The 15,234-nt window shown below is 35.2% G+C and overlaps 2 protein-coding genes across 5 annotated transcripts in view; one reads left to right on the top strand and one right to left on the bottom strand.

Moving 5' to 3' along the window:
- The window catches only part of MACROD2 (mono-ADP ribosylhydrolase 2), a 2,078,532-nt gene that overhangs the window by 346,404 nt on the left and 1,716,894 nt on the right, over positions 1 to 15,234 (top strand). The window lies entirely within an intron of this gene.
- FLRT3 (fibronectin leucine rich transmembrane protein 3) lies at positions 470 to 15,218 on the bottom strand. 3 transcript variants are annotated; one of them, XM_012474851.2, is made up of 3 exons: positions 14,983 to 15,218; positions 6,776 to 6,977; positions 470 to 5,213 (listed from the first exon to the last, which is right to left on the bottom strand). In XM_012474851.2, exon 3 carries the CDS (start codon positions 5,159 to 5,161, stop codon positions 3,212 to 3,214), a length of 1,950 nt encoding a protein of 649 aa, XP_012330274.1. In that variant the 5' UTR covers positions 5,162 to 5,213; positions 6,776 to 6,977; positions 14,983 to 15,218; the 3' UTR covers positions 470 to 3,211. The 3 variants fall into 3 exon arrangements, with proteins under 3 accessions (XP_012330274.1, XP_012330277.1, XP_012330267.1); XM_012474844.2 differs by having other exon boundaries at positions 1,134 to 5,213; positions 6,224 to 6,977; XM_012474854.2 differs by lacking the exon at positions 6,776 to 6,977.

Here is a 15,234-nt window from a genome sequence, read left to right as displayed (position 1 = left end):
CTCTTGGTGCTCTGTGTATTTGCTAGTATAAAACATGTTTCTGATTTATTCCAGGTAACATAATCAAAAGGTGTGTTTTAGAACATACACAAACTTTTCTATTCTCATGAAAGGTATACTGACTGGAAAATATCAATATAATCGCTTTATTTTTTGCTTTTCATAAACTACAGATTTATAGACTTCAAGGAGACATTCAGTTATTTCCCTGATTCTAGCAGAACTATAGCTTGAAGTACTCAAAACTTCTGAAAGCAAAGTCAGACTTCCTTTAGAAACATTCCCTATGTTTAATGTTAATCATACCAGTCTTTAAGTTGTTCCTAGAAAACAGCCATAACGGGAAGCCAAAAGACAAAGTGTTGAAGCATTTTGAAGACAGCAAACAGTAAGATTTCATAGTCACTTAGAGATAGCTCCTTGTCAGTAGAGGAGTAGAAGCAGCAATAGCTACACATGGCAGACATTTGTTGACCATAATAGTAATAACTTATATTTTGTAGAAGATTGTACAGTTTACATGCACATCATGTCATTTAATCCTCACAAAACGAGGGTACTAATAACCCCCTTTTACATATATGGAAACACAGCTAGGAAGGGTAAGTGGTTTGTTTTTAATTGCATACCTAAGTGGTAGATCTGAGATTTCAAGTCTTTTGATGCTGTGTGTGGAAAACACAAACTCCAAGTATTCTTTTTAATTATCTCATTCAACAATAATCAACATAGAAGACTTGCATTACCAAGTTTTGCCCCATACACCAAGCAAGCAATCAGTTCTTCAGCAGACACCTAGCTGGCACCTCCAATTCAGTTTAATTCTGACATTGTCTACCTGGAGCTCACAGCAGATCCCACAGTTTGGGGGCTTATTCCCACAAGACTGCCCCTCTTCAGACACCAGTTGCAAGACTAGCCAGTTTCGAGTTTGGTTTCCCAGGATCACCTTTTTGTGTTCTATTAATTTGCTACAATAGCTCACAAAATGCAAGGAAACAAATTTAATGATTTATTATACAGGATATTACAAAGGTTCCAGATGGCAAGAAACGTAAGATGAGGTATGAGGGGCACAGAGCTTCCACGCCCTCTCCAGGCATGCCACCCTACAGGAACCTCCACATGTTCAGCTATCTGGAAGCTCTCCAAACCTTGGCCTTTTGTTTTTTTATGGAGGCTTGATTACATAGGCATGATTGATTAAACCATTGGTCACTGGTGATCAACTTAATGTTTATCCCCTTCCCCCTTTGGTGTTGAATGTCCCAACCTTATAATCGTGTCTTGGTCTTTTCAGTGACCAGACTTTATCTTGAAGCTACCTAGGGCCTGCCAGCCATCAGTGAACTCACTAGCATATGAAAATACATCACTTTGAAAATTGCAAGGAATTTAGGAATTGTGTGCCAGAAACAGGGACAAAGAGAAAGTGTATATTTCACAGTTTCACAAATGCCAACTCACTCTACTAAAAGGTTATTTAAAAAAAGTTTTTCTAAGACCACCTTAAAAAGTATCAGGACAGTGGCAGCGGTGTGTCTAAGAGGGAAAGGCCGTGAAACCATTTAAGCTTTCCATCTATACAGTAAATAAGGAAGAGGAAATAAATTTATACGTGAAACACTGAACTCTTTGAAGTAAAATGATACACAACCTCAAGATGTTGATTTTTTAAAATTTTTAGCCAACTTTTATTTTTATGCCTAGAAAAATACATGGGACGTTTAGGACTAATGTGCTGGGCAGTTTGCTACTTAGTGATAGTAACACAATCCTGAAAAAGCAAGCACAATTATTCTGTACTTTTTAAAAGTTTTATTCAGCAATAAGACCATAATTTTTCATATTTAAGGAGTATGAAAAATTTGTCGAGTTTTAAAAGCTGAATACATGTAGCGTTGGATCAAGGCACATACAAGACTGGCCAAAGGGCGTACAATGCACTTTGGTTTTTTGTTGAAAAAAAAAATCATGGCAACAGAAAAGTGATATGGTTTTCAACAAGTAATAGCTCACAATTCAGTAGGAAGCTAGAAGGAAATGTTACATTACAAGTTCATTATGTAATATCTGGACAACTGTGACAGTAATGGGCAGTATTCTTGATCTTTATGAAAGTAAATTGAACATTTATGTACAGTGTTAAAACATTTGACATAAACCAGATCTAAATTTGATTTCTAGTATTTATTTTTCTTTAAATCCTTATTTAAAGTACTACTTTCTCTGAATTGTTGAGGGGAATTGCTTATAATTACACTACATTTTTAATATGCATAAAATTTCTCTGACACCCTTTATCATAAAAACATCATAAACACTAGCAATTTTGTGTTTATAATTCACTTTTCAAAAATCAGGATAGTATAGGCAAAACCAAAATGCAGTTTTGGTATTTGTGTTCATTACACTATACAGTCTAAGTTTTCATGTTTCCCTAAGTACACATGTCCCCCCTAACGTGGAAGCCCATTTACATTACTGTTTTTGTGAAGTCTTTTATTTTCAAAGCTTTGCTGACGATGGCTTTAACAACAGACTTCACACTCCTTTTATGCCAGCTGATGTATTCAGTTCAGAAGATATGCTTAACTTTCTTAAGGAGAATTAATTTGCCTAGAGCAAAAATGGAGATATGCAGCAAGTTTGATATTGCCCATTACTTCACACATTTTGATTTATTGAATACCACTGGGATAATACAAATTTAATAATTGGAACATTATTTCATAACCATTTTTTAAAATTAAATTTTTTCTTATTCAGCCAGTTTTTTTTTACATTTTATTAATACCAAAGTGAAAAATGGCCTGTGCTTATACTACAAGGATCTCATGTGGATGCAGTCCTGATTGTTCAACACAGCAAGAAAATTCACTTTCACAGTCAACAAGTCATCTTACTCAGTAGAACACAAAGTAAATGGTTTATAACTCCAATATTTGCAAGGAAAATACAGTACAAATTACTAAAAAATACTAAAATATAGAATTGTGTTCAGGCATCTCCACTACATCAATCGCAGCAGTAACCTGAAATTTGAAACTTTTAATAAAAAGTTCTTAAATATAAATTATATGGCAAATGTACAGTACATTGCTTTTTTCAGTCTCTTTTTCCAGTGTTTTGCAGTAGAACAGGGTTCCTACCATCACCTCCCTTAGGTTTAAAAAACCCAAAACACAAGTCTGCTGCAAGTCCTTCAGCATCATGAGTGCGAGTGATCTGAGTCTGGAATACCACTGTCCCTGTAGCTTCGGTTACTACTGCTTTCACTGTGATTGTTTTTGTACAGATTCATTCCATTAGGAGGAAATATGGTGTGTATTACAAACTCCTCCTTCGAGATGGGTTCATTGCTTATTGGTAGCATCTGAAAAGAAGTCTCCCTGATTTCCAGGATAGAGTTGTCCTTCTTAGTGCCAGCTTCTGCATAGTCATCCTTTCTTCTCCTCCCTTTGCTGTATGCACAGTTCCTTGAGAAGAGCGATCCATTCCTATGCACATACCAACACACTAAAGCAAGAAGGGCAATGGTAACCAGGGCCACAGCCCCACCAATGATGGCAGCCAAAGGTAAACTGGGGTTTTTGTAAGGTTCTTTCTCTTGCTCTCGGTTGAGGGTGGTTGTAGGGTTGTACATTCGAAGGGATGCAGTTTCAGTCTCAATACAAACAGGAGTTTCATCAAATAGATAGAGGTTACTGGTTTCCATGGGAACCATGCATACTTTATAGGGTGAATCAGGCTCCAGGGCTGTGACCAAGTACTCACTGCGTTCCCCTGTTACAATTGTTTCTGTTATAGATCCAAATGCCGGGCTATGGCCCAGTTTAAGCCAGCTGAGCCTCAAAGCAGTCATAGGTAGAGCAAGTTTCCAAGAGATATGAATTGTGTCAGAGGTGACAGACTTCACAGTAATTGTAATTGTTTTTCTTGAGGGACTCCCTGTGGTTTGCTGATCCTTAGTGAGCTTGGGGTTCTTAATATCTGGTTGTTTGGTCACTGGAGCTGGCCACTGTCCTTGGGCAGGATACACTGTGTTAGGTATTGCAGTGGTTATCTGAATGGTGCTGACAATCCCACTGTCCTTACAATCAAACAGTTCTGCATTGAGATCCTTAATAGCCATCCCACGAACTTTTTCTGGGGCTTGGCACATGAGCCCACGCACATTGACCTTCACAGGTAGTGATTGTAACCAGTCACGTACCCATTTCATCTTGCACCCACAATACCAGGGATTGTTGCGAAGAATCAGTTGGGTTATATTGTCCAGATCATCAAAGATACCCTGAGGTAAATTACTTAGGTTATTATTGGACATATCCAGTCGATACAGCTGCCTTAGATACGAAAAAGCATTTGGGGGCACCCGGTTGATGTGGTTATCTTGAAGATAAAGCTTCCTCAGGTTTGTGCCCGGAAGGTTTACTGGTGCCGCAGTCAGAGAATTCCGTACCAAGGACAACTCTGTTAAGTTAACTAAGTTGAAGAAAACTTTGTCACCTAAACCGTGATTGTTCAACAGGTTTCCATCTAAAACCAGGCGTTTTAGACTAGTGAGACCTTGAAGAGATGGTGATGAAATAGTGGATATGCGATTATCATCCAAGCGTAGTTCTTCTATAGTTCTGGGCAAACCCCAGGGAATTGTGCTAAGGTGGTTACGAGACAGAAAGAGCAGTCGGAGATAGTTGCTGTCTCGGAATGCTCCCTCTTCTATACTAACTGCAGAGACAGAGTTGTCATCTAAATGTAATTCTTCCAGATAGGGAATTTTTGAAAGGGAGTCGTAAGTGATGGTCCTTATGTTATTTTCTTGCAAATGTAACTCTTTTACATACTTTGGGAGGTTGGTAGGAAATTCATCTAAACTGTTGTGGTATAGGTATATTCTTTCTACTTTCAGCAAGTTTTTCAAATCTGAAGGAATCCCAGCATTATTTATTTGGTTGTTCTGAAGGTAGAGAGTTGTAGCATCCTCTGGTATTCCTGTTGGAATGGATGTCAGGAAGCGATCATTACAGTAAATGAAACCCGCATCGCAGCGACACACAGATGGACAGGATTTAGCCATAACTGATAGAGGTGCTACTTGAAGGAACAGCCCAATTTTAGTCCAGATGAGGAAGATGCTCCAGGCTGGGCTGATCATGGTCAGCAGTGTTGAGGTTGTTATACAACGTAGCTTCTGTTACTTCAGAACCCTAAAATGAAGTGAGTAAAAAAAGACAGAAAACAATAAGGCCAGCATACTGAATATAATGTTTAAAATGAATGTGAAACCTAAAAGATCTATAATCACTTTTAATATTTTAATTTGTTTTGGAAGGGGGCATAGTAAGGTTTATTGCTAGCTAACAATAAACACTGTCATATAATCTCTTTACCTTAATGTTTCTTAATTTCTTTATAAATTAAAAAGTATCATGTTCTAAATCCATTTGATTTTGGAATGTCAAATATAATTGAAATTGTATTGAAGAATCTGAAGTATTTTTATTATACTTTGTATAAACCTTATAGACAGTATCAAGCTAATTGATATCCATTTCTTTCTTAATATTAATAACACCTTGGAATATTATTTGTTATATTTAAAGGTAATCATTTTACTGTTCTCAAAAATGCACAAATTTTATATTTACTTTTTATTAGGCAAAGACGATACGGTAGAAAAATGTCATAAAAATATTCTCTTCATACTCAGGAATAGTTACATACATCTTGAGATCCTCAATCTCAATTAAACCCATAGTTTGCTTTGATTATTAATGCCATTTTATTTGATTATTAATTTTAAGCATTATTTTAAATGGATGGATTTCTACAACAAAATAAGAATGAATCCTTCATTTGTTTTTGGGAAAGAATTATATAGCTAAGACATCCAGCTAACTAACCTAAGTGGAAAATTTCACTTCATGTTAAACTCTGTCTTTCTTCTGTTCACATTTTGTTATATGTTTCATACTGCAAGTTTTAATGACTTCGTCCACATTTTTCATCATTTTCTATCTTGTAACATGTTTTCATGTTAAACAGTGCATTTATTTTTCTTTAAATTCTAACCTAGAACATAAATCAACTTTTTCTGTGGCTGGCAATGTATAGATTTATGCTGACGTGTTGTGTAATATAATCTCTTCTGTCCTTTTAAGTATTAATTAGCCTTGATAATTTTAGGCATGAAAATAAAATACTTTGTTTTTCCTACCTTATTGAACGATGTGAGTAAATTTTGCGGGGGTGAATATCCAATGCACATATATTATTTTCCTGGTGAGGGGCTGGGACTTACAAACTTTTGTTTTGTCCTTGGAAATGTTCTTCACCGTTTATTCAAGTAATCCTATGCCGCACACACCTCCAGATCAGGCTCGCTGTTGTCAGTGCACATTCCAGCTGCAGTTCAGCATGGTGGGCAAGCTTATTAAAGTGGGGGCCAGAAACAATTCTGCTTCCTGTTACTATGTAGGACACATGGCTTCCTATGTATTTTTTTTTCTTTCTGATAGTTTCTGTGTGAAGGTTCCTTTTGTGTAGCTTAATTCCCTTAGTGGAAATTGCCCTCTTTGAAATTCTTATTGGATCTTCTGTGCAATGTGGTCAGAGATAGTAACTTCAGATCCTCATGAAGAAAGCCATTCATGATGCTAAGGCCTGTATAGTAATAGGTTTTTCAGGCGGTTACCCCCTACCTTTATTCCCATCCAGGATTATCCAAGTATAAACTTTGTACAGTAGCTACATCCTGAGGTATGATTACCTGCTGTGAAATAGTTATTTCCAGCTTTTGCTTCTTGCTGATTTTTCAGAATATCCGGTGCAGTCACGTTATACAAGAACAGGTATTCTCTTTTAAGAAGTAAAGGAAACTTAATTCAAATATTCTTCATGGAAAGAAAAGGATGCATACTAAATTTTCTTTATATTTCTCTTCCTTAAAATATACTGGGAGTGAGCATCTCCTGTGAAAGTAAAAGGTTTTAATGAACTATTAATAATGAACTTTAACATACTAGAGAAATTTCCTAGACATTTGATTTCAATTTCTTAAGGCAACACATCTTTCATCATAGTAGTTGGTCAAAAGGGATAGGTTGACCTCTTTGTTTTTAGACTTCTCATTTTCTTTTATAAATAAACTAGGAGCCAAAGTTGAGATTGTCATCAAACAGATAATTCCTATTATCTGATGGTGTCACTTTGAATTAAACACCATAGCTTTTAAATCCAAGCTAGTCTTTAAAAATTTACTTTTAAATCATATGCATAAAATGATAAAATGTTTAAAAAGAAGAAAAAAAGTACGTGCCAAAGAGGTGAGCAAATACATAACAGAGATTTTTGACAGAAATGCCAAGGTAACTTTTTAGGCATTTCTGAACATAGTTTTACAAAGTCACACAATCCACAATTTAGAGTCGAAAAGACTATTTTAAAAGCTTTTCTTTTGATTTCCTCAGTGCCCTGTTTGATTCTTCCTGCTGGTCTCAATTTTCCCGCCTGCAGAATGTTGACACCATCTCCTTTCTCTTTAGGGGTGTATCTAAGGACAACTTAGTGATCTTGAAACTCTAAGCACTCAGGTGTTCTTGCCCAAAAGGTGACACAGAAGTTCAAGTCGTATTTAGTTTTTCTGGAGAATACTGTTCTAGTTTTCTTTCAGCATACTGAGCTTGAAAAAAATCTGTATTTGAAATAGGAAGGACACTATTATTTCCATCTCCTTGTAAGGGTCACACCATTAGGAAAGCACCTCAAGACCTGATGGGGCATTTCTCTCTAGGTTCATACATGAATATGCCAGTTTTTAATAAGGGTATTTTTCATTTCCAAAAGAAGACTTTGGGCTTGACTAAAGAGATCATTGAATTTAATGTTGACTGCTTTGCCCATTATCAAACATGCAGGAAGATTTTTTAGGAGTGTGGAGGAGGTGAGTACTATTGGAATTGGTTATACGGGGTCATCAACTCTGATACTTTGTATACATGTAGGGAACATTTGAGTATCCTGGCAGTAGCAATTTGCTTCTCCTCCAGTTGTTACCTGGCATCCAACAAGGATAGCATCTGTTTCATAATTCAAATACTCTACTGAATGTGTATGTTAAATAAGGCCACAATTTGTGTTTCTGGTTCTCTTTGAAAATTCAGTTTATTTTAGTTTGCTAACTACATACCAACATGGTCATAGGCTATATTAACAGAAGAAAAGTTAAAATTACAGACACATATAATTTATTATTTAGGTAACTTAAAACAAAAATAGCAGTTAGCAGATGGATCAAACAGTCTCTAGTGAATATTGCAAAGTGCCCAGAGAGAAAAGTTTAAATGATTTATTGTTTAATGTGAGGTTTTACTGTGACGCCTTTAGGGCTTTGCTCATTATGGTCAAATTTCAATACTATCTTTTCTTGAAAACTGTTGCTTTCTCAGTATGTGAAAATGGAAAACCAAGCTGTTGAAATTATAATTACAAAGTTAGTTTTTAAAGTATCTTCTGCAAAAGTTTTTTAAACTTGAAAATTATTCAACATATAAAATAATGTGGTTAATCTAAATTTAGAAAACAATTGCTTATGTTAAATTGCATTAGAAAGTAATTAAAAACCATTATAAAAATAACAAGTGAGAACCTGCTTAAAATGTTACCAAGAGTCAAGTATTTATAATATTCCAGGGATGATAGCGAGGCAATATATACTTGAGATGATGAATCTGCTGATTGGGGATTTAAAAATTGATTGTTCCCTGAGTCAGGTCAGACTACAGTGTGTCCAAGGTGATGATCATAATGATAACTAGACATAAAATAACTGTCTTTTATCTTGCATCTAAATGATATATATTTCACCAAATCAGGCTCTAACAATATGTATTGATTTTCACATTTTTAACCCAGAGAATGAAAGAGTTCTAAATTGGTGTGAAAAGAAGGAAGATTAATTTGTTTATTTTACCTGTTTTACATGTGTGAAGCTGCTTCCTCTATTCTGTTTGATATGCAAACTCACATTTGCCATTCAAACAATAGTGGTAATAATGTGGGATTAACAGAAAGCCTTAAATCTCGTTAACTTCTTGGAAAATGTCATTCTCTTCTACCCACATTGTATTAAAATAAAAGGCAAAAACATAAAACAGGTTTCTTAGGAGAGAAGGATACTCTTTCAGAAATGAAGATTACGTTCAGAGCTACTCTCAAATGCCCCTACTCCCTTTACTTAAGCTCAAAACAGTTTATGTTTGAGTATGTTTTGTATCTTCTCTTGCCCATTTATATTTGAAACTGTAATGCTAAACAGATTTTTGGGTTTTGGTTTTGGCATATTAAAGGCTGCAATGATCTCTTCATTAAAAATGAACCATCCTGTTCCATGCTTAGGCCTCCGCGTTTTGAGCTGGATCTACATATTTACACACCTAGAAATGCTGTAGTTGAATGTCCATGATGAAATGAAAAATGACTCCCACGGGCATGGACACTGTGGCCAGGTTTCCACAATGCTGACTTCAGAGCCTTTCTGTCTGCCTTGGCTTGAAGGAGGCCATTACTTCTGAACAAAAATGAATCGATCTTTTAGAAAAATACTGTTAATGGGGTAACTTGGGGGGAAAACATAAATGGAGCCCTGGTGACATTATGGAATGTTTAAAAAAAATTTTTAGTGGAATCATTACTTAACTATAAAACACTTAAAACTGTAGCAAAAAGAAGAAAAACATAATCACCTCACTGATGAATCAGATTTTTAATAGGGATCCTTATATTCATATTTAGTTTCTTTTTACAAATAAAAATTGTGGATTATTTTTTGCATTTATAATGTAATCATCAAGTCTAAAAAGCTTCCAATTTATTTCCATGATGCACCCAATAAAACATGTAAATAGATAAGGATACTATTTTAGGAAAACTAATATAAGAAGTTATATCTGAATAGAAAACTGGTATTTAAATAAAATCAAGAACTTGCAGCAATCTACATGTTTATGTGATTCCTTCCTGCTACTACAATATTTTAGAGGTGGGAATGTTATGAGAATATTATTTAGATTAAGATGAAGCTATTAATACTAGTGCTAGCTTCTTATTTGATGCGTTAGATTTAAATTGATTTTGATTTGACCTGTTTGATCATTACTCATTTTTGAAAAATACTGATTTGAGTACAAGGTTTTGATATTTTAGTTTAGTTTTAATGATTTGTCTCATAGAATGATTTCTTAATGTGGTGACTTTTAAAAATATTAAATCTAAAATATAATGGCATGTAGAACTTTTAATCCAAGTTAGTTGCATTATTTTAAGTAAAACCTTGAGACTGAAGTAAACACAAGCTTAAACAAATGTATCCAACTTTGTGAATATTTCTAGGTAAACTGGAATTTGCACAATCATAATTTAGAGTATTATTATTTATGCAGGCTTAAATTGCTGCTAGAAAAGCTCAACAAAATGAACAACCTGTGAATGCTAAGTCTTTGCAACAACAAATAGTATTTCAAATAAACTACATATATGGTTAAACTGAAAAACTGGAGTACATCAGGTTAGTTGATAGTGACAGCAAAATGCTTTCTAAGCAGCCTGTCTGGTAGTTAAATTTTCCATGATCATCAGATTTCAGGAAAGTTCCAATTCTTTTGTTTAATGCCAGGCAAGCGGAAGGACCTCTAACTCTCCTCTTGAGAGTCATGAAGTCTGAAGGGTTTGCTGAGAGGCAGAGAAGCAAGTGTGCCTTTTCATACTTGGTTTTATCCAGACTATTTTCTAGCCTGAACAAGGTCCTTGTTTCATTTATGGAAAATAGAGGATATAATTTTCAATGCGAAGTATTTTTACTTTTTCTTTTTCTGTTACTGGTTCTTTTCCCCTGTAGGTTTGTGACAAATGAATCGAATTCTGCTTCATTTATTTTGGCTTGTAAAGTTAAATCAAGCTTCCTTAAAACAAAAAGGCAAACTGGGATATTATCTTTCATCATAGTGAATGCTGATTCCTTTTATGATATTAAACCCAAAGTAAATGAATTAGAAAACAAGACTTGTAACAATGAGTAAGATATTAATTTAGAGAATGGTGAAGGTAAGTAGTATAGAGTTTGGGGTGGGGGCATGCTTTAAATTTATGCTGACGTTTGAGCAAACATAATTAAAAGTATGCCTACTTTTGTTAAACCACATTTTACCATTGCAGACTTTAAATTCCTTTTTAACCCTGTGAGTACAACTTGGTTGATGTGCTTTAAATTTCTAACATTAAAGTTTCTATACAGTAGTTCAGCAAATAGATGTACTTTGCTGTGTGGCAAGCACTGTACTCGTCGGTGAGACCATCTGAAATCATAAAATACATTGTTTTTTCATGGCCAAGTAGGGTATTACTTAAACCAGATGAAGAGGAAGAAAATCAACAACACGTAAACCGATCCATCCACAGTCCAGTGGCACACTTTAAAAATGGTGTTTAACCAAATGTGGTCTGTGGGTTTTCTCTTCAAAGTTGCCACGGTAACTTGTGCACATGTAAAGTGAAAGAATAAAGAACAAAAGCTGTCATTGTCTCATCAAGTGAGAGCAATTTCTCCCTCCTTTCATTTAAACAGACTAATACCTGGAGAAAGCTTTTTATACATTCCTAACACTTGATTATAGGGTAGGAAAGAGATTATGCATATGCAAAACAATAGACACTTTAGCTTTTGCTCAAATTATATTCTATTGCTTTCTACTTAAAATCTGTTTTCTCTGGGGTTTTCATAAATAGATAACTCAAAGTTCTTTCTTACACAACATAAACATAGCTTTGAAAATTGTCTTCAAGTGTGGTGTAGTGATGTCGATCTGTATTTTGAACCGGAAAATACTTTCTGAAATGTATATACCTATTTTCTTAAGAGGAAGAATGCTGTTTCAGAACACCGTCTCTTTGTTGGAAATGTATTTGTTGACTTGCGGTAAATTTTTGAAATGGTGGAATGTTACAAGAAGCTGAGAAGCATCCTTCTTATGCTCTTAAGAGAAAATGCAGTTTTGAGGATTAATATTGCTGAGAGATTGACTGTAGAGTTTTTGCCCGCTGGGGGGTGGTACACTCTACCAGAACACTGCTTTCAGAAGCCGCAAGTCAGATGTTGGCTGCTGCTGGCCAGTTTTTCTCTGGTTTAATTACAACAAAGCCTCCCGTTGAGAAGAACAGTGAAGGCCTCTGGGGTAAAAGGTGGGGGGTGGGAGGGAAGGGGGAAGGAGGAAAGACTGAGGGGAGAAATTATGGCCTCTGAAAAATTTACTGAATCTTATTTCCCTTGTTGACTTTATTTATGGTGGTCTTCATTTGACTTTAAACAGTTATTTCTAATGCTTTTTTAAAAAAAAAATAAATGGGTTTGAATAAGAATATATAAGGGGATCTATTCAGAATTTTTAAGTTAGCTCTGGATTTCACCATTAATCAATCACATTCTTTGTTATATAGCCCACCCACATTAAAAAGAGGCATAAAAGTTAAGAAATGACTGAAAGGGCAACTGTAAACCAAATATGTTTTTCAGTGACCAGATTTAATTTAATATTGGTATGAACATCGGCATATCAAAAATGAAAAGCAAGGAAGAAGAAACGTTAATGTATTAAGACAAGGCAAATTCCCTGCACTGATTTTTGTAGGGCTTAAAATTGTTCAAAATAATTCAGAAAGAAGAGGAAGCCTTAGGATATATGGCCAAGAAAAGCACAGAAAAATCTCTCTGCAGTGCACTTGCATGTTTAAAGCTGATTATTGTATTTTTCATCTGGAGAGACTGTGTGTTCATTAGGGTCTTGTGTCCCTAGGCAGGAGATGCTGAGCATAATTGGAGTTTCTATTTGATTGGGCAATATAGTCTAGAGAAGAAACTGGGGTAAAGATAATTAATAGCTTGCTAACAAAGTCTGACAGCCACAAGATTTCAACCAAATTTATTTCACACTGCTTCATTTAGCTCTGAAAAAGTTTTGATAGAATCGTAGGCTCCTTAATTAACACTTGAAAGCAAAAGAAACATACCTTCTATTTTGCTGCCACATTTAGTTATGACAAATTTTCTTACAGTTTTCCTGTTTTTTGTAAAAACTTTATTTGGTATCCAATTATATATTTCACAAACATTACATTTGGGAAGTGTTTAATTGTGCATTTTGAACCTAGTCATAATTGATTTTAAATGGTGGGGTGCAGCAAAATGAAAAACCCAATTAATAACTGGTAGACAGTTACACAGAATCACTATATTAACGAATTCATTGTGGTTATTCATTCACTAATATTTTGCTGATCCTTGAACTTGATGTGTTTTGGCTATGCTCTTCAGATAATCAAATTTTAGTCTTCTTAGTTAAATCCATGAGTTTTTGTAGCCCTGTTTTTATTTTAGGGTAATAAATAGATGTACATTTGCGTGTGTGTGTATCTATGTGTCCAAACTAAGTGGCATATCTCTGATTTAATTTTCTCATGATTAAAACCTGGCATAATATCATTAATATTTGCCGTAGTTGGTAATATTGATATTATTCTGGTACTTTTAAAGGTTTAATTTTTCTTTACTCATTTCAAAAGAGATGAGTATTAGTCATCTGTCATTTTGGGTCAGGTATAAGTGATTCTCCCTGAATATAGGCAAATTTATTCTTTATGTTTATGCTGGTCAGGATATTTTTATTCAGTTAGAGATAAATGAAAGGCATTGCTACAGCTGAAGGACTTTTCTAGTGGCTTAATTTATGTTGTTTCTAGATAATAAAATAATATAGATGGGCATTTTAAAGAAGACAGATTTATTAAGAAAATTTAAAATAGCCTTATTATTAAAACCATTAGAGAATTTGGACTAACAATTGAAAAAATGTTCTTTTCTTTTGAATTCTAAGTAAAATAATAAAAACAAACCCCCCAGATGTTGAGAAGACATGGGCCTGTTGCACTCTTTACCTATGCAACCATTTTGTTTCAGACCTAATTCAGTGAAAAAAATTTTTTGAGAAGATACATTTAACTACTTTTTTCAAGTTTTGTAATATAAATGCATGTCTTCCAATATAAGATTTTCCTATTATAAGTTGCAAAGAATGGATGCTCTACAAAACCCACTTGATGAGGGATCTACTCATTTATTTTTCTTTCCTGCCACCCCAAACTCACTGCATACATCAGGCACAGCTTCCAGGGTGAGCTTTGTTAGTTTTTCTGAGCAGACTTAGCCATTTACTATGCTAGTCACATACTGCACTTGCCCAAGCAATGGGTTTTGGCGTTCTACTGAAGAGGGAATATGGTTTGGAAGAGAGTCTCCCCCTCCTCTGAGTTCAATTTACTAGTTGAGATTTGCAAGCCTGAAATGCTTGAAGCAGCTCAGGCACAATAGCAGTGCAAGCTTTAAAATCTAGGTGTAGCTGTTAATCCTTTACAGAGGCACAGAAGTCTCCAGGAGTAGCTCGGCTAGCTGTGAGCAAGATGTATGCTTTTCATGTACTGCGTACTCATGGGTTGAGGGATTATTGATTTTCTTTCACAGTTGTAAAAACAGCAATTGGTGATCATACCACACATACAGTACACACCAAGTTAGCAAGACCTTTCGCTTTTCTATCTGTGAAGAATCTCCTTGTATTCTTTAATATTTAATATTGAACTTTCCAACTTGCTGTTTTCCATAAGGCTCTTTTTAAATAGCAATTACTCAAGACAGAAAATAGCTACTTATTTATCTTTTATAAATGAAAGAAGGTTCTAAGAAACTTCTTGCGTTTGGCCATGTAGTGAAATTTTTCTTTTCTGGCTTGCACGCACATATATTGCTCGTTCTGGTGACAGAGCAAACGTTCCTATTCGGATTTCTCATAGTATCAAGCCGTTTCTCTCTCGAGAGTAAAACCAAGCAAACTTTCTGGGACAATCATAAGAAAAAACATGGAAAACACTTACCAGGAAGACGAGAAAAAGCAATCCTATATACACTGCCGCTATAGCTGTAATTCCATTGACTGTGAATTGGAGTAATAGCCCTCCCCCGTCTCCTAAGCTCTGCGTCCAGTCCACACAAAGCCCACGGCAGCTGCAGGCTGAGCTTGTCCTGCTTCAGATCACTCCTACACTGAGGAGTGAGCGAAGGAGAGCCTTCCAGTTTACTGCACACAGCCCACCTCCAAGTCTGAAGTTTAAAGCTTCACCTCGCAG

This window comes from Aotus nancymaae, unplaced genomic scaffold (assembly GCF_030222135.1).
Source record: "Aotus nancymaae isolate 86718 unplaced genomic scaffold, 86718_ANA_hifiasm-v0.15.2.pri h1tg000001l, whole genome shotgun sequence".
Taxonomy (NCBI): domain Eukaryota; kingdom Metazoa; phylum Chordata; class Mammalia; order Primates; family Aotidae; genus Aotus; species Aotus nancymaae.
This window is presented reverse-complemented; position numbering and strand designations above follow the sequence as displayed.

Bases quoted from the DNA above. Each gene is read 5' to 3' on its own strand.
- FLRT3 (XM_012474851.2), bottom strand. From the start codon at position 5,161: ATGATCAGCCCAGCCTGGAGCATCTTCCTCATCTGGACTAAAATTGGG.